The 23,661-nt window shown below is 41.9% G+C and overlaps 2 protein-coding genes across 3 annotated transcripts; both read left to right on the top strand.

Moving 5' to 3' along the window:
* The first annotated feature begins 3,493 nt into the window (after positions 1-3,493).
* Positions 3,494-12,464, top strand: LOC116335458 (synaptophysin-like). Of its 2 annotated transcripts, none has more exons than XM_031759154.2 (8): positions 3,494-3,743; positions 6,290-6,355; positions 8,550-8,674; positions 8,962-9,160; positions 9,233-9,424; positions 10,604-10,819; positions 11,131-11,211; positions 11,749-12,464. In XM_031759154.2, the coding sequence occupies exons 1-7, from the start codon at positions 3,642-3,644 to the stop codon at positions 11,194-11,196; spliced, it is 966 nt and encodes a 321-aa protein (XP_031615014.2). In that variant the 5' UTR covers positions 3,494-3,641; the 3' UTR covers positions 11,197-11,211; positions 11,749-12,464. The 2 variants fall into 2 exon arrangements, with proteins under 2 accessions (XP_031615014.2, XP_031615015.2); XM_031759155.2 differs by having other exon boundaries at positions 11,767-12,464.
* A 2,356-nt stretch (positions 12,465-14,820) lies between these two features.
* pcsk1nl (proprotein convertase subtilisin/kexin type 1 inhibitor, like) lies at positions 14,821-23,570 on the top strand. Its single transcript, XM_031759161.2, has 5 exons — positions 14,821-14,919; positions 20,694-20,949; positions 21,239-21,482; positions 21,559-21,666; positions 22,596-23,570. The coding sequence occupies exons 1-5, from the start codon at positions 14,866-14,868 to the stop codon at positions 22,996-22,998; spliced, it is 1,065 nt and encodes a 354-aa protein (XP_031615021.1). The 5' UTR covers positions 14,821-14,865; the 3' UTR covers positions 22,999-23,570.
* The last annotated feature ends 91 nt before the right edge of the window (positions 23,571-23,661 follow it).

The raw sequence follows: 23,661 nt of genomic DNA on the forward strand, positions 1-23,661 counted from the left end.
GCCTCCTTACATCAGCAAACCAGATTCACACCAGCCAATCGTGAAGCTGTTGAGACTGGGTCCACACTGAGAAAAATCCAATGAAAACCAGATTTAAACCAAAATGAGAACCACATTAAACAAACTAACAGAGCGTCTGCCAACATCACCTCCCCGCTGCATGTAAATATCAAACAGGAAGTGATGTCAATCTGGGCACGTAGTAAAACCCAGTCCAGCCTACAGCATCACAGTGACGCCGGGTGGAAACTGGATCCAAAATGGCCCCTCCTCATTACAGTTTGCACAGTTTGTGTGTTTCATGGGCTCAGCCGAGCTTCGATCTGCTGTGTGTTACATTCCAGCTGCAGAAACATCCATCTGGACGATCGCCACCACTAAAACTAAGCCAGATCTGATTCTACTGGCTTCTACTTTGGGTCTAAACTCGGCTAAGACCATTCTGATGATTTCGATGTACTGCTAGGATGCCGTGGAAACGCCCACCAGGAGCAGGCAGTACAGTTCACTGCCCATCAAAGGGCTTCCAGATTTAAACCAATTAGAAAGTGAAGGTGGGCTTGTGGGGGCGGGGAGCCTAAAGAGAGACAAACGAACGGAAGACTAAATATGGGATAATTATTTGGACTGACTTATGCAAAGCTTCTGACTTTGCTTTGTTCACAAGCTTTTAGGATGATCAGAGGTTTTAAGCAACAGCTGTTTCCAGTATAAGATAAATATCTTTACCTGGACATGGTCTCTATGCGGACAGCGGCTAATGATTACACCCTGATACAAGTTGTTGTGCTATGAGTCTACATTTGTGGCATCAACAACTCAATGGCAGACCAAAATTTTAGATGACTGGTTTCTTGGAGTTTTTCCACCTTGATGGGGGCAAATTTCCCCACTTGGAAACTCACTTTTCCCATTCTAAATGGTGGCGATATGAAAATTCAGAGCACAAAATTCAGTTAAGATTCCCCCATGACTTGCATGTAGATCTCAGTTATTGGCTTAAATCTTCAGATGGACGCTTCTGTCAGCGAGCTACTTTGGAGTGTTGCAATTGTTTTTTACATTTATTTTAATTTGTCTTCTGTCAGCCAATCGAGTCTTTCTGGAAAGTTCTGGGTCTATAAAAAAGTGATGCTTCTTCCTCTTCTTCTTCTTGGGTTGTTTTTCTTGAAAGTGAAGCTGTTTTTAGCGTCGGTATCTTCCTCCCGCATGGTGACGTGTTTACTGCTCGTGTCGTTCAGTATCTGAAGATCAGTGTGATTCTACTTCCTGTTTCCTGTGTGTGTGCGCGTGTGTGTTTGTGTGTGTGAGACCATTACCTGTCCATACCACTTCATTTGCTCTTTTTATCCTTTTTCTCATCTTTTATGCTTTTATTTCCCCTCCATTCACTTTTCTTTCCTTGTTTTTGTTTTACCCTCCCTCTTTATTCTTCATCATCCTCTTCTCCACCTCTGTGATGTGTCCTCTTGTGTCACAATATTCTACTCGGCATCAGTAACCATGGCGATGGTGTTGACAGTGATGATGTGTGTGACTTGTTGCTATGGAGACATCCCCAACCCAATTTCCCCCTGCTGTGTTTATTCAATGGAAAGTTTCAATAAACGACAAACTCATGTCAGTCTGATTTTGTGTCTTTATACAGAGGAGTGAGCAAATGAAGGGGAAATGAAACGGGGAAGAAAAGGACACTATATGGGAAATGCACATGCTAGATCAGGGATAGGCAACTCCAGGCCTCGAGCGCCGGTGTCCCTGCAGGTTTTAGATGTGTCCTCGAACCAACACAGCTGACTCAAATTGCTAAATGTTCTCCTCAACATGTCTTGAAGTTCTCCAGAACCCTGGTAATGAACTAATCATTTGATTCAGGGTGAGATCTAAAACCTGCAAGACATCGGCACTCGAGGCCTGGAGTTGCCTACCTCTGTGCTAGACCAGGGGTGGGCAATCTCAGTCCACGAGGGCCAGTGTCCCTGCAGGTTTTAGATCTCACCTTGGGTCAACACACCTGAATCACATGATTAGTTTGTTACCAGGCCTCTGGAGAACTTCAGGACATGTTGAGGAGCTAATTTAGCCATTTAAATCAGCTGTGTTGGTTCGAGGACACATCTAAAACCTGCAGGGACACCGGCCCTCGTGCCCACCCCTGTGCTAGACGCTTAAATAGATACTTGGTAAATGGACAGCTACTTTTATACCAATACTTCTATATAGTGCTTTCTATTTGGACCTCCTTTTGTCTTTGGTGCTACCTTAATTCTTTGTGGCATAAATTCATCGGGTTGCAGGAAACATTGCTCAGATTCTGATGTGTTCCAGTCACTTCGAGGACCAGAGGTGTATAAAATCAAGCACCCAGGCATGCAGACTGCTTCGACAAACATTCGTGAAAGAACAGCTCGCTCTGAGCTCGGTGAATTCCAACGTGGTACTGTGATAGGATGCCACCTGTGAAACAAGTCTGGTCATGACATTTTGTTTCTACTAAATACTCCAGTCAGCTGATAGCGGTATTATATCAAAGTAAAAGCGATTTTTGAACAACAGCAACCCACCCATGAAGTGGTAGGCCACGTAAAATCACAGAACGGGGTTAGCAGGTACCAACTAGGTGCAGAGTCAGTCACTACAGACGTCCAAACTCCTATTTGCCCTCAGATTAGCTCAAGAAACGTCCGTATGGAATGGGTTTCTATGGCTGAGCAGCTGCACCTAAGCCTTACATCAGTGGGTATGATGCAGTGAGTAAAGCACACTGGACTCTAGCGCAGTGGAGACATGTTCTCTGGAGTGATGAATCACTTTTCTCCATCTAGCAATGGACAAGTCTGGCGGTCCTGTTCCAACATATCTGCGCACCAGTGAACAAAGCAAGGTCCATAAAGACATGGGTGAGAGAGTTTGGTGTGGAGGAATATGACTGGCCTGCACAGAGTCCTGACCTCAACCCACCAGAACAGTTGAAGCGGAGATGGAACCAGGCCTGCTCGTCCTGCATCAGTGTCTGACCTCACTAATGTTTTTCTGGAATGATGGTCAAAAATTCCCATAAACACTCCAAAACCTTGTGAAAAAGCTTCCCAGAAGAGTTGAAACTGTTGTAGCTGCAAAGGGTGAGCCAACATCATTTTAAAGTTATGGATCAATAGTGGGATGCCACTCAAGTTCATCATGTGAATAAAGTTCACTCACTGAATATTTTATTATTTATTGATGAACAGGTCGAGCCTAAAGCACTGTTATACTGAATTTTTGATTATTCGATATTAATGTTTTTTTGATACTACAATAGTTAATCCCTCTAATTAAGCTGATTTTTAAAGTAACACTGTAATGTGAGGTTAGTGAGAAAAGGCAGAATATGTTTGAAAACGGAACCGTCCATTAATGTTAACTGCGCGACACACTTTTCAATCATATATGATTGAAAAGTGTGATCCTAGAAACGCCCCTGCTGAGCAGTATCACTGTATCACAGAAAAAAATCTGAAAAAAAGGAAAACTCTGATAAACGCTTGCAAAAACACAGAACTGTTGGGGGGGGGGCACTGGATCCAGCATCAATTCCCGAAGACGGCCACACCCACATTACATCCCGCATACTGGAGAACTACACCGACTAATGATACAGCATGGTTGCACCGAAAACCAACACCCAAGGAGTCGCTCCGAAGCCAAACCAATGGAAAAGCCCATTATCCGACACCAGGGATCTGGAGAAAGCAGTGAATACGGTCAGTGTGCTCATTTATGGAAACAAAAAACTGGATTACTGGTAAAACTACACGACGGAAGAAAGGAGCTGCGTTCAAGACGGAAATGTGCCCACTTGGGCATGACAGGAAGAAAATAAAACGATGAAAGATATAACGACCTTTTTCTGTTTTTTTAACCTGATTTTCTTTCAAAGGCACTGATTCGAGACTTCGTGTAAACGAACAGACAAAACACGGTTATATTTGTTTCTTCTAATAATCAAAAGCTTTTATCCAAATTGATCATCATAAATTATTAAGTACAGCAAACGCGAAAAAGCTTAAGGTGTGATTTAATGATGCATTCAGGATTTTGCTGAAGCTTTCAAGGTAAACAATTGCAAGCCGGATCATTGACCGCGGTGATGCGCAATTAAGCTCCCATCTTTCATGCTGTGCTTTTTTATATATATATATATATATATTTTGTAACGTTCGCAAGCTCTCAAGCACCAGACGGTTTGTTCTCACCACGGTTAATTGAGGAGGTACAGATAAACGGGCCGTTAATCCCGAGGACTGTCCTCCGGTACAACTCACTCTCCAGCTCCCGAACAACAACAACAAGAGCCCCCTCCCATTCCCGCACACAATCAATTACTTCCTGCAGCACAACCAAATCATGTATCTAAAAAAAACAAACTAAAACTGACATTGGAACAAATAAAAACTAAATTAAAATTAAACTTTTTCAGACAATAAAACTAAGCTGAAGTTTAAAAAAATCCACTCTAAGAGAGGTGATTTCAGTGACTTTGAGCGTTGCATGGTTGTTGTTGTTGTGAGCCACGTTGGTATTTCAGAAATTGCTGATCTGCTGGGACTTTGACACACGGACATTTCTAAGGTTTACAGACAACGGTCCAAAAAAAGGGAGAAAACATCCAGTGAGAGGCGGTTCACTGTGGTAAAAAGCCTTGATGATGGCAAAGGTCAGAGGAGAATGACCAGGCCACTTTAAGCTTATGGAAAGGCGACAGAAACTCACGTGACTGCTCATTACGTCCAACCAACCAAGCCGAATGTCCAAGCAGCACAGTCACAGTGACTATTAATGGAGGGCATCCTCTGCGTCACACTGGATGTTCATATTCCTAAGGTGGTAGTAAAGTGGGCACCTTACAAGAAGTCCACTATGTGTTTAAGTCATGGTTTTCTCTTGGGGACCAAAGCCTAACATTATTTATGCAGTACAGATGAACTGAATGAATTTCCTTATGAACTGAATTTTAGCTGCAGGTGGTTCTTCGTCATTTCACACTACGCTGGTTAAAATTGAGGCTTTTCTGAACAGTTTAGATGGATGCTGGGGGGCACATTACCAGTACTTTCTGACCTCGCTCCCGGTCATTTGTGCAGAATGACCATGAGCTGCTGACGTCAACTGTGCAACAATTTGTTTTTGTGCCTTATAGAGAAGTTAGGAGAAAAGAGAGCAGGGTCAGAATACTAGGTACTCATACTGTGATGTGTGTGTTGTGATATATGTAGAAGCTGGTGGCTCCCGCCATCCACCCCATCCACCCCCACCTGCTCTTTGAGTTACACCTTTGCTTCATAGGGTTCATTGTCGCTGTGTTTGGTTTTTATGACAAATATGCACTGAATGATATTTAGACTGGAATTAATACTCAATTATATTCAACCCAAAATTTTAGGTCTGGTGGCCCTGCACCTCATTTACACCATATTTAATCTATATTTACACTATATACTTTGCGTATGTGCACAAACCCTATGATTTGTGCTAAGGGTTCTTTCTGCAGCATTGAAGGTCCCAAAGAGCACAGAAGTCTACATCATCTGTATATAGAAGAAATCTGGAACCATAAGAAGAAGGACTCTCCCTCCTATGGTGTCTCTTATCAATGCCCGGCCAATTTTAGTGATCAGGGTAGAAGGACATTAGTCAGGGAGGGATGGTCCCTCAAACAGAGCTCCTGCAGTGCTCTGTGGAGAGAGGAGAACCTTCCAGAAGGACAAAAATTTCTGCAGCACTCCACCAATCAGCCCTGTATGATCGAGTGGGCAGCTGGAAGCCACTCGTCAATAAAAGTCACATGACAGCCCACCTGGAGTTTGTCAAAATGCACCTGAAGGACTCCCAGACCATGAGAAACAAAACTCTGTGGTCTGCCAAAGATTGAACTGTTTGAATGAACTGTCTGGAGGAAACCAGGCACCACTCATCACCTGGCCACTACCATCCCTTTTTATTCTTTTAATTGGATCTAAAGCTGAGTCTAGAGGTGCCCAGCTGGAGCAAGTTTATCATTTTAAACCAACAACTGTAATATAAACAGATGCTGGGTCTTGAAAACCAAATGAGTTTCAATGAACTAACTGAGAGTGTTCAGAAAAATGTGTTTTGTTTTTGTCATTTTTGTTATTGACTCTGATAATCTGATGTCCCTGAATAAAAGTGCATGTGAACAGTGGGTCATTAGTCTTTCTGTGTTTCACCATGCTGCTAAAATTAAAATATTTTACCTGCTGCGTGTCTTTTTTTATCTGTCTGTCTGCAGCTGGTGGCCCGAGGTCGGTTTGGGGTGCTGAAGGTTCCTCTGGGCTTCATTAAGGTCCTAGAATGGGTGAGTCCATCAGACCAACAGCTGCACCACAAAAACTGCAACCACAGCACGGATGCACTATGTAACTGAGTTCATGTTCCTGTTTAGAGCTCGGAAACATCATAGGCAGAGTTTAATGATTCACCATACAGGAAAACATGAGTATCATCATATGAAGAGTTTATGCACATCTGCATAACGCAGGACTTTGGACACACACATGAAAGACACTTTTATGGTTTATATCAATATATTTTTAGTTTGTTGTGGAATTCTGAACGCCGCTTTTTTGATACAGGTTTTAATGAGCGAGCGAGCTTGTTACACAGAAACTGTAGATTCCAGCACACAGCAGGGGGCGCTGTAGGGAGCGGGTGGTGGCTTTAAACGTTTTCTTACTCTTCCTCTGTGGAAAAGACACCGGTTCACTGCAGATTCAGATAACTTTATATAAATTTAAGTTATTTCAGAAAAGGGTCAAAACCTGACAGTATTTTAAATAATTTAACTTAATAACTTAAAATGGTGCGCTGATGTCTTTTTGCAGACTCTGTCGTTCTTCCTGGTACCAGTGTTTTTTAATTGGACTCTTTTTCGTCTAAATTCTTTATAAACTGCAAATAAGGAGGATTCAATTCAATTTTATTTATATAAATCACAACAACAGTCGCCTGAAGGCGCTTTATATTGAGAGGTAGACCCTACAATAATACATACAGAGAAAATCCCAGCAATCATATGACCCCCTATGACAAAGCACTTTGGCGACAGTGGGAAGGAAAAACTCCCTTTTAACAGGAAGAAACCTCTGAGGCGGGGCCATCTGCCACAACCGGCTGGTGTGAGAGAAGGAAGACAGGATAAAAGGAGACATCCAAACTACAGTACAGCCTTTATAAGCTGCATCATATTAAAGAAGTACATTGCTGTGCAAAAGTCTTGGGCCACCCCACATTTCTTGGAGCCAAAGTAGTTCTCCCGGCCTCTCCCGTTTTTCTTTGAACATCGCATTGTTTCCCCTTACCTGATCATTTTCAGAGGGATGTTTTTGTTTGTTTTAAACTAATTAAATGGTAAATGGACTGGTTCTTATATAGCGCTTTTGTACTCTTCTGAGCACTCAAAGTGCTTTACACAACTTGTGCATTCACCCATTCACACAAGCACATTTTCTTAGTGCTTTCTAACTAACATTCACACTCCGATGGATGCATCGGAGAGCAATTTGGGGTTAGTATCTTGCTCAAAGATATTTGGCATGCAGACTAGGGACCACCAACCTTCCAATCAGTAGGTGACCTGCTCTACCACCTAAGCTACAGCCACCCCAATTAACACATACATATGAATCATTCAAGCATACAAATGCACTCAACACAAGGGATGAATCAGTGTTGTATCTATACGTAGCACAAAACTTAGTAAAGAGCTAATTTTAAATTGTATCTTTAGGCAGTTTGATGCTTGCAGCTTGTCCAAAAAACAAGTTTGTTCCAGTTTCTTTAGTTGAATCTACAAGAAAATTCCAAAGTAAAGTTTGACTAACTAAAGTTTGGATTTTTTAACCAACTGCTAAAAGGCCAATTGTCACAATAATGTCAGAGATTCTTCGGCATTCAGATTTTAATTTGTCGCGTTGCCAGAGGTTTTCTTTTACACTGTAGGAGCTGAATTAATTTGTCAAAAGTACAAAAGCCCTGGGTGACACTCTGATCCAACGTGTTATTATGAACTGAAGACACACAATAGACAAAATGGAAAAAACAACAGGCTAAAATGAAGAGGCTTTAATGGGATTGTTCCTTCAGTGAGCACGCCTACAATCCGTGCATCAGTGATTGTAGTTTTGAGTGCATTTTATTTATACGTTTATGGTTTGAAAATGTTAAAGTTAGTTGTAGTCATTATAATTATTTTTAATTTTTAATTATTATCGGAAAGTAAGTATTCCAATAAAAACACAGAACGTTTTGCAGTGGGATTAAGCTTATGTGTCTTTCTCCTCCTTTTTGAACATGTTATCATGATTGTTTTGTTTTTCTTATGTTTTTTTCTTTCTTTGTTATATTATTTTAACATGTTTAAAATAAAGCCACCAGTCCTGCTTTTAGTGCAAAAGTAAAAATGAAATGCGGAGGCCTACTGCAGTTCAGGGTCAACATCTGACTGTCAGCTGTTTCCACAGCTTGTGATGTGTTGTTGCTCTTTCTTCCAGTTCTTCGCCATCTTTGCCTTCTCCACCTGTGGCAGTTATTCCGGTATGTTCAAGATTGCGGTGGAGTGCAAGAGCTGGGTGCAGAGCGACCTGAGTATAGAGGTGGAGTTTGAGTATCCCTTCAGGTCAGAACTAAACAAACTCTGTGAAACTAACTTTGACCTATTTAAACTTTTTTCGAATAGAATTTAGAGGATGCAGCACTATCCTGGTTCATTTCAATGATATCACTCACCCTCCTGGGTGTTTTTTTGTCTCTTTAGTGGTTCTTAAAGCTTTGAGGTGTTTTGGGCTCATTTGGGCATTTCTGAACATCAAAGCTCTGAAGTTATTATCTGCGTGTTAGTTATTTGCTATCACTTCGGTGAAAGATCACCTTCACTAACAGGGAAACTTTAAACTCCTCTGTCAGACTCCACCAGGAGTATTTTGACGCCCCCACCTGTAAGTCTGAGAATAAAGAACCGATTTTCCTGGTTGGTGACTACTCCTCCTCAGCCGAATTCTTTGTCACCATCGGCGTCTTCGCCTTCCTGTACTCTACGGCAGCTCTCAGTATTTATATCTTCTTCTTTGACAAGTACATGGAGAACAACAAGGGCCCACTGATCGTAAGTACAGCCACCTGACTTCCCAGCTGTCCTCTGAAAAACCTGCCTAACTCTGTCTTTGTGCCATTTCAGGACCTGGGAGTCACCGGAGTCTTTGCCTTCATGTGGCTGGTGAGTTCGGCAGCCTGGGCCAGAGGTCTGTCCGACGTAAAGACTGCGACCAACCCGGATGAAGTCATCACTATGATCCCCGCCTGTAAAGAGGATGAGAACAGATGTCGTGAAGTCCACGACCCGGTTATGTCTGGATTGAACACCTCTGTGGTAAGATTTTCACTGGGCCTGAGCACAGCTCTGATCGTCATCATAGCACGGGGAAACTCAGAACTTACTGGTGCCAACACTGGAGAGTTAGTACTGACCAGTAAAACACAGAATATTACTGAGAAACATCCAAAACAAAGAAGCCACAACTTTCAAACGTAATTCATTAACTAAACTGCGATTATTGAACTGAAAATATCATAACTATCACAGTAATGGTTGAAAAATGAGGATCAAGCTTTCCCTGCACACACTGCCAAAACCGATGTAAACTGATCAGCAGAGATCCTCTGACACACCCTCCTTACATTCTCCTGACGCCACCGACAATCACAAATGAAGGACAAGCTTATTGCTGACATTTGTGTACGATTCTGCTTCACTATTATAAAGAGACAGAAAAAGTGAGATGGCTTGGTGTCAGGTAGACAGACCTGTAAATTACTCCATGTCCAGGGTGCATAGCAAGAAAATATGCTGACATGGCAAAACCTGCGCTACATCACAGCAGAGTAGCTGGTAACGATGACTGTGACATAATAAGACTAATCTCTGAAAATATGTCACATTTACTTATTTCAGCTAGTGTTTGTAATAAAGAAAGGAGCTTTGGGGCACAAATATCTGTGCATCCAAAAACATTTGAGTGTCTGTATTCACCGCATTTGATTCGAGCACACAATTTGTCTTTTAATGCGACCACACACTGAAGAACAGGTGCTCCTACCTGTCACTCAGTGTGGCCTCAGTCCAGATCATTCATACTTTGAAGCCATGATATAACTTAAAACAATTATACTTCTCTTCAACTCCTCCCCAGTAACATTTATAAAAGGTGAAACTGGCTATGGAGACTAAACCCTTTTGTAAACGTGATATTTTCTACAGCGAAGGTGTTTTAACATGGAAGTCTGTTGGGATTGACTAGTTTCTGGAGTGGGCTTCAACTGGCCATTAGAGAAACTGCAACTCTAGGAACAAAAATCTGCCTAAATTTGAATTTGAGAACTTTGGAACATTCTTCATTAAGATGTTTCACAATGTCCCACAATTTCATTGTGCTTGTACAATGACAATAAAAGGTTTTTCTATTCTATTCTTCTATTCTGTGTTGATAAAGTTTTGAATCTACATCTAAACAGAGACTCCAGGGTTGACCTTCACTGTCTCCCGTCTCAGGCATTTGGTTTCATTAACCTGGTCCTGTGGGCGGGAAACCTCTGGTTCATCTATAGGGAGACGGGCATCATCGCTGACTCCGTGTTGGCTCCGCCTCCTCAGGAGAAACCTGCTGCACCTGATGCCCACGTCAAGCAGGGGGCCAGCGAACAAGAACCATACACCAGCAAACAGGCAGGCTACCCACCTGACTGCAGCCAGGAGGGATATACCCAGGTGAGAAGACATTTGTGAGTTAATGCTCAGGAAACAACATGCTGCAGCAGGTAGCCACACACCTGAAGGTCGGTGACTAGATGATGTGATGCTAGCGAATCAGAGATTGATTACCTAGCTACCTTTGACTGCTTTCTTGCCACAAGGGGTCGCTCTGCATGTTTTATTTTGGCTCCTGATGACTTGCCCGAAATCCAAACATTTAATTGTTCCAGCCTTTAGTTAAGTAGATAAACCGAACTAATAAAAATAATGATTAGTTACAGGCTGAATATGTCCTGGTTTTTGTTTTGTTTTCTTGTCTCCTCCAGGACGTGCAGTACAGTCAGGGCTCCAACCAGCAGGGGGCGCCGACTTCCTTCTCCAATCACATGTGAGCTGTGAGGAAGAAGGTGAGTCAGTGAAGTATGTTTAGTATATTTTATATGTGGCACTATATAGAGTATAGTACTTTGAATTCATTTCTTCTTGATTAATCAGTAACTTGTTTCTTGTTAAACAAAAACAAAAACAAAAAAACACGGACTAGAGCATCCACACAGCAGGGGGCGCTGTAGCACTAAAAGAATAAAACTTGATTTTAAGATTTTAGTCTTATCCTGTCTGCTGTTTGGAACCAGAAGTTTTCATGTTTGAACTAAAAGGTGGAGTGCAAAGGTATCAACTAGCTAGCAGAGTAGGTTAGCAACCTGCATCCACAGACTGTACACGTGCAACTCCAGTTAAATATGCCTAGTATCGTGTTCGTGGGGTGTGTATTCTTGAATAAATATATATTCATTCAAATCATGCTGATGTAAAATATTTAATCTTTTTTTGCAGAATGATGCTTTTTTTTTATTCCCTGACACACAACATTAAAACTTTAAATTGTGTTTTTAGATCATGATAATTTGAGAAGTAGCTCTTATATGAGAAAATGTCTCCAGTTTGTGTTTCTGTCACAGGAAGCGTCATAACAAGCCAACAGTGAGCCACCTGCAATCTACCCACAATGCAACACTCCGTGGAGATCGATGATGGAAAAGAGGTTTAGATGTTCACTATAACGAACTGATGTATAAATGATTAATAAAAGCTAACCACCAAGACATCCATAACACATAGTAACCTGTAACCAGTGACAGTGCTGATAGGACTTATACACATTAATCAGTTGTATTGAATAGATATCACTTTGAACAAATATATAATACATACTGAACTACTTCTTATTTAGTACTAATCTGCCCTATCCACTGTTATATGACCTGCTATATGGTGTATATCTATATGATAATGGCTTTAAGTGTTCTGCCTGCTTATTATCTGAATGTATCTGCAGTCTATATGGTTACAGAATCATATATGAACATGAACTCACTGCCAATCATACTAGACTTTTGCAAGAGCATTTATGCTTTGTAACCAACACATTGCATTTGTTTTGTGCACAGTTTAAAATATGTTTTTAAACGGTATAAGGATGGATCCAGAAATAATGTAATCAAGAAGTCAGGAATGAGTTTTAATGGTGTCATAAAATAAAGTTTGACACGGTTAAAAACAAAGTCGGGAATGGTTTGGTAAAGACCAGGAGGAGCTTTTACGCTCTCTTTGTTGAGTCAGCTGTTTGTGGAAGTTCAATAAACTGATCTGTTATGAACTCTGCTCTTCTCTGGTTGTCATTTTTGAGTTTTAAACTTATTTTCAACAAAAGTTCAAAGAATGAATCTGAGTTTAAGGTGGTCTCTACAAGGAGGAAGTGAGAGTGGCCCAGAGGTCGATGATCCAGAGGGGATCAGAGCATCCGCCTCAGAGCGCTGGGTGGTGCAGTTCATGTGTTTAGAACGAGTGTTTTTCAGAAGAATGGATGATTTTGTTTAAAGCGGTGACAGGGATTTGGGATATTGTATGTGTTTTGTTCATATGTGGAATGATGTGGCTGTCAGTAGAAAATGTCCAAGCCAAATGTCAACTATTATGATTAAATGAGAGAAATCATTTTGAGAAGAGAATGTAGTTTGAAACCTGGCCAAACGCCATAGTGCCGCACCCACTAGAGCATCTGGCAAAAAGTCTTTGCCAAGTCAAACGAGTCATCATCTTGCTTACTCCTACTAATGCAGTTTGGGTTTAAGTGGAGGAGAATGGATCACAAACTGAAGCCATCTACAAGTCTTAGCACCCAGAGGAGAGGAGAAATATTTTTTGTTCTTTGTTTTTTTTAGTGGCATGGACAGGCTGACCCTCAAAAATCAGACTTGCATACAAGATTGGTCAGGCCCAGGCTGGCAACAAATGCCTTTGTCGCTGTTGGCCTACAGGGTGTCAATGAAAACTGTGCTGCTGTTAGCCAGAGACAAAGGAAAGAGGAGAGGGGGATGGCATGTTAGGAGGCAGTGAAAGAGAAAGAAAGGTGAGAGCAGGGATTTTACATGTTGTTGCTGGAAGTCGAATGGGTAATGTTGAAAGAGAGGAATTCTGGAGTAACTGGATGAAGTGGTAGAGAAAGGGTTAAAGGAACAGAGGTAATGAGGTCATCATCAAGAAGAAAAGGAGAGTGAAGGCAGAGACAAGGGTTAAATGATGAACGCTGAAGAAGGAAGAAATTGGGAACAGTTCAGGGAAAAGACTGAGTGTTAGTGACGAGTTACTAGATAACTGAGAAAGTACAGCTGATGTGGTGAGAGAAACTTCCAAGAAGGTGCTTGGTGTATGCAAAAAGGCAGGAAGACTTGGTGGTGAAATGAGGAAGTACAGGAAAGTCATGGAGGTGTAGAGATTGAGCTGCAAAGGATGTGCACCAGGTTAGAGTGGTTAAGGATAGAGATGGAAGTGAACAGAGTGAGCTGAGAGGTTGTAAGGAATACTATGATGAGCTGAAGATTGAAGAAAATGAGAGAGGAGAACTAATGGCGGAAAGTCAGTGAATCTGGAATTTCAGAGGATTATTAGAGGAGGACGTGAGGGCAGCTGTAAAAAGGATGAAGATTGTGCCATAAAAACCTGGAGCAGGAAGTGTTTCTGTTAAAAGCTTCCTCCGTGGCTTTCTGCCCCCTTGACAGGATCTCAGTTATTGGCTATAAATCTTCGGATGGATGTTTCTGTCAGCGAGCTGTTTTGGAGTGTTGCTGCTGCTTTTCTATTACATTTGTTTTAATTTGTTTTAATTTGTTCTGTCAGCCAATCAAATGTTTCTGGAAACAAAAGTGATGCTTCCTCTTCTTTTTCTGCTTCTTGGGTTGTTTTACTGAAAAGTGTCGTTTAGCATCTCATAATCAGTGTGTGGTCAGTCTTCTCGTCTCCATCGGTGCATCTTTTGGTTCTTCTGTTTAGTCTGTTGTGTCCTTCTCTTCATCCTTAGCAACTTCCATATATCCTTCTCTCCTTGTTATGGAAATACATACTTCTTTGCTTTGGTTCTTATATTACCTGTTCCTTAACTCCTTGTTTATTTAATTCCTTATCTCTGTAACTACTTCTTCCACACTATTCCTTAAATTCCTGAAATCCTCTCTTTTTTCCTTGTATCCTATTTCTTGCATTCCCTTATGTACTGATCTTCTTACTTGTCCCATTTCTTATTACCTTCCTTACCTCATTTATTTCCACTTTTTACATTTGTTTTCTCCTTCGTTGTTCCCTTGTCTCATTTCTGAAATTTTATTCCCTTATTTTATTCCCTTGTGTCCACATCTACCTCCTTATGCCCTTACAGCCAAACTTATCCCCTTTTATGAACTTATCGCTTTCTGTGTCTTCTTAACTCCTTCCTTATGTCCTTAAATTATTTTTATGTCTGTATCTTCCACCTTATTCACTCCCATAATTCTTAGTTCCTCCATTTCTCATCACCTCCTATTTTGTCCTCTGTCTTCTGTTATTATCTTATTCCATCTCAAAATCCCTCCCTGTCTCCTCCTTCTCTTTCCTTTCTCCTCTCGCCTTCTCTCCTGAGTCATCGCTCCTCCCTCTCTCTGTTCCCTCCCCCCCTCCTCCCTGTTATCAGAGGAGTGTCTGCATCCTGCCTCAGTGTGTGTTTGTGTGTGTGCTTGGCCTGTAGCATGGCGTCTCTCGGCCTCCTGCTGCTCAGCACTGCTCTGATCCACACCGCTCAGGTAAGGACGAGTCCCACCGACAGCACACACGCATACAGACAGAGAGAGCATGTTTACATATGTGTCGCATGTGTGTTTATCCATCCATTCATCTCCACGGTGATGCATCATCACGGTAACCTGACACTGATGCAAAACGATGTCACTGCTGTTTATCTTCTACCTGTCAGCACACACACACACACACATCTGTATGTGTACCTGTCTTCTGTTTTCGATTTCATTGATTAGGTATTGATTAACTGGTGAGAGAAATCAGTGCAGAGAAGCTGAGATGTTGTGAAGCTGCGGCATTTATGTGAAGATCAAACCGAGTTTTAGATGTTCAGAGAGAACCAGAACCAGGTCAGAACCAGGTCCAGGGTCTGTGTTTGGACCTTCAGATGCATCATTTCACTGTGGGTCCTCTCAAAGATAGCAGAACAATCATGAGTCTGTTTTTGTGTGTGTGTGTGTGTGTGTGTGTGTGTGTGTGTGTGTGTGTGTGTGTGTGTGTGTGTGTGTGTGTGTGTGTGTGTGTGTGTGTGTGTGTGTATGTGTGTGTGTGGGCAGCTGCTGTGTAGGGAGGAACATTTCGTTTCAGCTGCTGTCACCATAGCGACAGGAGACGGTTACCCACAGCAACACGGCCGTAGATTACACAGGATACAGCAGGTCTCCTGACACATAATGACTGGGCTGCGTGCGTGCGTGTGTGCACTGCTGTTCATTATTTGTGAGGACAGGGTTCGCTTCCCTGAGCATACAGACCTAAATGACTGAGCGATAATAGAGATGAGCTTTATTGTCTCTGAGGGAAAATTTGTATCTGCTCTCACGGCGCTGTGACAATAAAGTTATGTAATCTTTATTCAGTACGTGCACAACAATACAACTGCACCTGTACTGCACACAGTGCTCACTTTGTTACCAAGGTTTAGACACTGACATCATCATCCTGGACTTTAATTTTTAAACATGTTTTAAAGACTCACCGACAGATCCTGGTGTGGCGGTCTGTAGGTGATAAGCAGCTGTGTGCTGTCACACGGGGGGAGTGTAAAACACGTACGGAACAGCTTACAACGTGGGCTGCTCTTGTTCATGTCCATGCTTTTGGTGCTCCTTTATTTTATTTATTTTTTATTTAACCTTCATTTAACCAGGAATGTCCCATTGAGATTAAAAACCTCTTTTCCAAGGGAGTCCTTTAGCTTAGAGAACAAATGTTGTATACAAAGATCACCCTGAGCAAACCGTCAGTTCTCTGCTTTTATGTGCCCTTTTTCAATCTGACCTTTTCATGCTTATGATAAAGTGCTGCCATTCTCTTTACTGCTCTAGCCCAATGGCGTTCAAACTGTGCATAATGTCATGCGCTGTTAACTTTTGTGGGACTTATGGTCCCATTATGGTGTACGTTTATACTGTTTGGCTACACAGGTTGTGGAAATTCAACCAGCACAGAGGCTTTGGCGACACACTCTCCAAAAAGCCACCAGGAAGTTGATCAACATCAGTAACATTATAGATACGTAGCTACTATGTAACTACTACTTGGTAACGACTGAAAACAACACGTACTGCTTAACCTTACTTCTGCTGAGACCCCTCACATCTGCATGATTCAGTTCAAATTAATCCTTTTTACCGGGTCTTTATGCTGCCCATCAGTTCATCCTGTCTGAAACAAGATCTTTTTGCTCCTCTCCCATTAAAAGCTCCTTCCTTCTCACTGTAGCGCCACAGAAATATGAAAAACATGATGATTTTTTCAGAGCTCAGGTTTCTTGGTTGCTTCGCTGTTCCATGAGGAGCAAGGTGACTTTCACAGTCATGATGAGTACCACAGACAGACAGAGAATAAGTCTGAAACAAATGTATCTCACTAGAAATATGACTTTCTTTTTAAGGGTCATGTGATCAGGTATCCAGGCAACCGAGAAACCTGACCGCTGAAAAAACGTCTAATCCTATTTTAACCCAAACCATGGTCTTCTTTGTAATTCTAACCAGGTAAACCTAACAAACCAGCAGGTCAGAATAAAAATAAACAGCAAATAAAAATGTGACCTCCGTCGGCTCACAGAGACGGTGTATTTTCATTGGATCATCGGATTGTGGATTTGAACTGTAGACTCTCCTGGCGCCCCTGCAGCCACCTAACATGGAATTATTTTGCTCTTTAACTTTGGAAGCACTTCAGATGATTGTGGATTCAGGATCTGAAAGATGGATGCAAGTGTCTTAAACCTGCATTCTTTCCAGTGGCCAGCAGGGGGAGACTCTTCAGGTCTCAAACCCCAGACTGGTTGTATTAAGTATATGTGAAATTGGACCTTTGCTTCTTTGGTCTGTGACCTCAGTAAACATTGTCCTTGTGCGTTTATGATCTCAGTTAAGTCTTACTTATTGGTGTCAAATGGGAGGATAAAGCAGGGTGTAATTTGGACACCTGCCTCGTCTTTGGGAAGTTACTATCCTATGAGCTATCATCTTATGAAAAGTGGAATATCTGAGCAGAATCCATAACAAGTCTGCTGGACCTGTGTTTTTTCATACGGTGCACAGTTCAGTCTGGAAAACAGTGAAAGATTATGATATGATGTGAAAATGTGGACATTTTGGCTAAAAATGACCAAATTCTCCCTCTGTGCTTCACAGAAAGCAAAGTAAAGCTCTTTCTTAGGTTTTTATGCTGATGTTTTAATCTCCCAGAGCACCGTGTCAGAGCTGCTCTAACGTTTGCAGAAAATACTGGATCCCACAGTGAGTCAGAGAGTTATTCTCCTCAGAGGGCTCATTACCTCTTTCTCCTTCATCTCTTCATCACGTCGCTTTCTCACCATCGCACAGAGCCACAGATACAACCCTCCTCCTCTCCGGAATAAGCTGCTCTGCTGCAGGCGGAGACATATTATCATCGTAAATCAGTGTTAGTTCCAGAACTCTGACACATCTCAGCTGGAAATTAAAGCTGTTGCAGCAGGATGAACCCGGATCTGTCTGCTGCAATCGCCTAGCATGGAAGATTTAATCATCTCACAGTCAAAGCGACATTTTCTTTCATGTGAAAGAAGCTGCTGAAGCATTTTTCTCTCATGCTTCCATTAATCGTGAGCAAAGATTGCTCGCAGCCTATTCAGACTCTTCATACTGAGGAGCAGTTTTAGGTACTTTACCCATGAGTCGCTCTATATCAGCGCAAATGCACTGATGTGTAACTGTCACTTAAGCATTAAACGTCACATCTGCCAACATATCTGTGTCCCAATGAAGAGCGTTAACACATTTCACTCAGACACTTATGACAGAAAGAATTGCTAAATTTAAGCAGGAGAGTATAATTAGAGGTGATCGTTTAGCTCATCATTCTCTGAAAATATGAGATGCACAGGAACTGGGAAGTGAAAAGTAAATATCCCCTTGGAGCCTAGAGGTTGATGCCAGGGGTGGAGGAGTGGAAACACCAGGTGGTGCTGCAGAATATATCGCCAAATTTGGATGGTGTGTTCAGTACAAGCATGTCTGTGTGAGATGTAGCACAGATCTTTTTCTCGTTTTTAAAAAATAGTAGATTTAAACAGTGTTTTATTTCTTAATAAATGGTGGATGTTTGTATGAAGCATGGTTAAAATTCTGAAATAATGAAGCCAGAGCATGAAAAAAGTTCTGGCTCTGGCCAAAAGCTCAGACTCCAGACTGCTCTAAATGCTCTGCCTTTTCCCCAAATGACGCCACTGATATGGGATATCTCTAATAGCTGTCTCAGACACAGCTCTGGCTATTCAATTCAATTCAATTCAATTCAATTCAATTTTATTTATATAGCGCCAAATCACAACAAAAGTCGCCTCAAGGCGCTTTATATTGTACAGTAGATAGCACAATAATAAATACAGAGAAAACCCAACAATCATATGACCCCCATGAGCAAGCACTTTGGCGACAGTGGGAAGGAAAACTCCCTTTAACAGGAAGAAACCTCCGGCAGAACCAGGCTCAGGGAGGGCGGCCATCTGCTGCGACCGGTTGGGGTGAAAGAAGGAAAACAGGATGAAAGACATGCTGTGGAAGAGAGACAGAGATTAATAACAGATATGATTCGATGCAGAGAGGTCTATTAGCACATAGTGAGTGAGAAAGGGGGCTGGGAGGGAAAAACTCAATGCATCATGGGAATCCCCGGCAGCCTACGTCTATTGCAGCATAACTAAGGGAGGATTCAGGGTCACCTGGTCCAGCCCTAACTATATGCTTTAGCAAAAAGGAAAGTTTTAAGCCTAATCTTGAAAGTAGAGATAGTGCTATGAGCACAGATGTTTGGGATGGGCAGCCAATCAGAAGAAAACTGGATAGAAGCACAGGGGAAATGAGCTAAAATGACTGCACCAATCCCCAGTATAAGATAAATGGTGATTATGGTGGCAAAGCTACTGTAATTGAGTATGAGAAGAAAAATATGGAGCTGTGAATCAGCAGGTTAGGTTCACCATTATTACCACCAAGCCTTCAGCATAATTAGTTGAAAGCACCTCAAAGAGCTTTTCACAGCAACATGTGGTGGTGAGATCCATCTCAGTGGCACATCTAAGTGGTAACTCAAGTATTAATTGTGATGAGAATACTAAATAGAAGAACAATAATTTCTCAGTGCAATCATACAGCCAGCACTGCTGCTGAGTCACCGTAAGTGCAGCTCACTGATTAATATCACCGTGGTCTGAGAGTTTGATATAAATCTGATCACCCTGAGGCCTCAGACAGCTCATCGATAACCCTCTCTGCTGTCTTTCATCACTGTATCAGTCCTCCTCGGTCTCACACACACTCAGGAACAGAAACTGCTGCGTCACATCTGTTTTCACACCTTTCCTTCCTTCTGTGGACATTTCAACACTTTGTGGAGAGGGAAAGTTAGTTTTTTTTATCGTCCTCTCATTGGTTAAATCAAGATGAAAAGTAATTATTCTCTCTTAAGTAAGAATCTCATTAAAAGCAAATCACCCACAGGGAAATCGAACTCCTGACCTTTAGCACTAATGAATATTGAGTTAACTAACTGATTAACACTTTAAAGCGACTGCACCAAAGATTTATAATGTTGACATCCAGGCACATGGAGAGAAGTCAGTTCACAACACATGATTACATGTATATATGCATATTTAATCCTGCTGGCGTGGAAGTTTTGTGGCTCTCTGATCACAGCTAGTTGATAACAGTGGTGCTACGTCAAAGGAAAAGCTGTGTTTGCAATAATCTGATCAATATTTCTTGCTTTGTAAGACACAATCTGAAAGGACCGTAACCATGGAAACAACATCAAGATCTGTCTGTCTACGGTGCAGTTTTGCAGGGGACATAACATTAATGTTTCAACCATGTTTGCTTAGTGGGAGTGCTGCAGGGATCAATATCGGGCACTCTGTTTTTCAGCTTCCATGTGCTCTGCTGTATGCCGATGATGTTGACATTTTCACATATGGAGGAAAGAAGCTGAGCAATTAGCTGTTAATCTGCAACATATAATGGACAAAGTTTCAAATTAGCTCAAGTGAAAGTTAAGTATTTATGTTGGTGGTGATTAATTTTAGGGAATTCTTCTATTTTCGGATGAATTTGTATTTCATAGCTTATTTAATCTACCTGCTCAGGTACTGCAAAGGGAAATTAGCTAGTCGCTAAATCTGACAGAATGCATCTGTTCTTTCATGAGATGGATTTTATTTTTAATCCCTGAGAACAAAAATTTAAGCTTATCTAAGCTGTAACTTCTGGTCTGTCTCGCTCAGTCTCTACCTGCAGCTCGTGCTGGGGGTCATGGCCTGGATGTGTCAGTGGGTGGAGTCAGACGCCAGCGCAGAGACCTCCCTAACCTGCTGCCTTATGAAGACCAGATGATGTCATATCCTGCCATGCAGGGAGGAGGCAGGGCCAATGACCTTTACTACCAATCAGATGACTGGAGGGGGAGGGGCTTGGACCAGGCACTGCAGCGATTGGTGGAGAGAGACCAGAGGAAGGAGCAGGAGGAGGAGCAGCGAGCAGGTTAGGAAACTTTAATCCTTTAAACCTTTTTTTTGTTTTTCTTGAGATTTTCATTTTTCAGGGAAAACTTTGTTTACTTTGTTTTTAGTGTTTTACATATGAACAAACATTCTGACTTTGTTCTAGAAATTTTCATTAAGTTATTTATTGGTAAAAAACATTATTTTGTCTTTTTTTTCCTTACATCACTTCTATGTAAAGGTTTTTCCGTATCGGTTTATCATCAGTATACTTATCTAAGGAAAAATGAAAACCGACTTCTAAATGCACCAATCAAATGTGTCCACAGCCTACCTGGCAGCTCTGCTCCGCCTACTGAGCGAGGCAGAGAGCGCAGGACTGGTTGGTCCGGGTGACGTGGAAGTGGTCGAGGAGGAAGAGGATGAGGAGGATGACCAGGGCCCCACAGGGGACTTCCAGGGCCCTGCTCCTGCAGACTATGATGAGACTGGAAGGGGGATGAGCATGGGGAGGCCCCGGGCCGCCTGGTGGGGCCTCGTGGAGCCCCAGCTTGCTCAGGCCCTGCTTGACAGGTAAATTTTAGTTTCATGCTGAGAATCAGTCGGAGACAGAAAAAGTAATCAATAATAATAAAGCATGATTTTTCAGGATGGATCCCCGGCTCGCTCAGACGCTGCTGGAAAGAGCAAAACAGGAGAGACGTCAGCAGGCTGGACGAGTCGCATCAGGACTGAGCCGAGACCAGGACACTCTGAGGTGAGCTCACTAGTCTGTTAATGGATAAACAATGGATCAGTTCGCTCCACCTGCAGCTCTACAGAGCTCTTTTTAAAAAAAATCTGTACACTGTATCTGGGTGTTTAATTATTAAATTAGAAATAATCAGAATATATTAAAAACAGTATGATTAATTACAGAATGAATTAGTTTTCTCTGAATAAAAGTTTTCCACCTTAAAATATTGAAATGTTTTGATTATTTTTTAAGAGACATCTATACTTGTGTCCTCCTCTATTCACATATGAACACTTTACTGAGAACATCCAAAGGTTTACAGGGAAACAGGGTTTGATATCAGAGTTAAGTTTGTGTCCAGTCCACAGACTTGTAGCTAGCGGGGTTACTGTAGGTTGATTGGTCCTAAACCGCATTGCTCGCTAAAAGACACACTTTGAAAACAAACTTAAAACATGATGCATGTAGCGCTGAATTGTGTTAATCTCTATGAAATTTAGTAGATATTGTTTATTTTTATTTTTAGGACGTCAGGGGTCTGACTGAGACAATCCACAGGATGTATTTAGTGTTTTACAATCTTTTTTGTGACACATAAAAGCAAAAAGCAAAAAAAAAAAAAACCTAAAGGCACACTTTGACTTCCCTGAAGACGATTTGGGAACCAATATCAGAAATGTTATTATTAATTATGTGTCTTCATTTGACTTGTTTCAGTTTTATACTTATCAGAAAATGTAAAACTGAACTTATTGATCCAATGTGATGTGTCCACAGCTGCTGAACCGCCGACTCTTTATTTTATGATGTAAATTATTAGTTGTTTTTTAATATGATTTATTAGTAAATTGCTTACTTATTTTGTTTAATAATATTAATAATAATAATAATAATAATAATAATAATAATAATAATATTAAATTCAAGATGGCCATGTATCCCCTCCTTAGGCGGATGGTTGCTGGGATACTCTCCAGCATCGGTCCTAACGGTGTCTCGGTCGCCTCCTCTGGTCGCAGAGCGAAGAGGGACCTGTCAGCCAAAGCACCTGAGCCTGTTAGCTCCGCCCACAGAAGAACCCGCCGTTCTCTTGACGACCTGGCTCCCCCTTCGCCTAGCAACGACCCTCCCCTCCTCAGGGTGAAGAGGCTGGAGGATTACGATGGAGAGGAGCAAGGTGAGAAGCTGCACCCCCAGGTGGTCGGGCTACAGAGGATGAAACGCATCGACACTACGTCAACGGGCGACGCAGAGGAACTGAATCATGGGAGCCGTAGGCGCCGGAGGAGAGCTGCTCTGAACTACGACCCACAAATATTGGTTGATCAGATTCTGGAGTACATGAGGGAGTGAGGAGTAGAGAAGAGAGTATACGTTGTCATTCGGGTTTTTATTTGTGCATCTTTTTCATTTGTTCCTGCTGCTTTCGTGAAAATTTATCAGGTTGTTTGTTGTAAAAATGAGGAGAAATGGAAAACAGATGGAAGAAGGATAAAACGGTTCTGTTTGTGCATCTCTCTAAAACACTACATTTCCCATGAGCCTCAGCAGGCATTGTTCCAGCACATTCAATGAACCAAAATCTAAAAATGCACCTGAATCAAATTTGTGAAAAGAAACTTCTTTCTCAAGCTCTCTGATTGGCTGATAATCTACTGCAATGGTCTCTGGGGCTTGTAGTTAGACTCTTCATTACTGTAATGTGGCTACATTGTTACAGGTTCGCCATTAAATCGAGCTTCCTTCTGTCAGAAAAGATGGAGAGATGGTGGAAAGTGGTGATAACCTTGGCAAAAGCTCATCAGCTGTGTGATCAATACGTTCTCGTTGTGTTCCTGTACTTCAGCTTGTGATGATTCGTCTGTCTGTGGTGAAATTTGGATTCATGTCACACTCAGAAATAAAGTCGGTAAAGTCGACCTTCACTGCCGCCTGCTGTCTGTTTGTGTCCCCACTAAAGACGAACGTATCCTGTGGTTGTTGAAAGGGAGAACAGTGCAGGACCTGTAATTTTTC

Source organism: Oreochromis aureus, linkage group 20 (assembly GCF_013358895.1).
Source record: "Oreochromis aureus strain Israel breed Guangdong linkage group 20, ZZ_aureus, whole genome shotgun sequence".
Classification (NCBI taxonomy): Eukaryota; Metazoa; Chordata; class Actinopteri; order Cichliformes; family Cichlidae; genus Oreochromis; species Oreochromis aureus.

Excerpts from the sequence above, each read along its gene's own strand:
- pcsk1nl (XM_031759161.2), top strand. The coding sequence starts at position 14,866 with ATGGCGTCTCTCGGCCTCCTGCTGCTCAGCACTGCTCTGATCCACACC. Across the intron at positions 21,483-21,558 it reads GCTCAGGCCCTGCTTGACAG|GATGGATCCCCGGCTCGCTC; the intron begins GTAAATTTTAGT and ends ATGATTTTTCAG. Across the intron at positions 21,667-22,595 it reads CGAGACCAGGACACTCTGAG|GCGGATGGTTGCTGGGATAC; the intron begins GTGAGCTCACTA and ends TCCCCTCCTTAG.
- LOC116335458 (XM_031759154.2), top strand. The coding sequence starts at position 3,642 with ATGGTTGCACCGAAAACCAACACCCAAGGAGTCGCTCCGAAGCCAAAC. Across the intron at positions 6,356-8,549 it reads TCATTAAGGTCCTAGAATGG|TTCTTCGCCATCTTTGCCTT; the intron begins GTGAGTCCATCA and ends TCTTTCTTCCAG. Across the intron at positions 9,425-10,603 it reads CTGGATTGAACACCTCTGTG|GCATTTGGTTTCATTAACCT; the intron begins GTAAGATTTTCA and ends CTCCCGTCTCAG.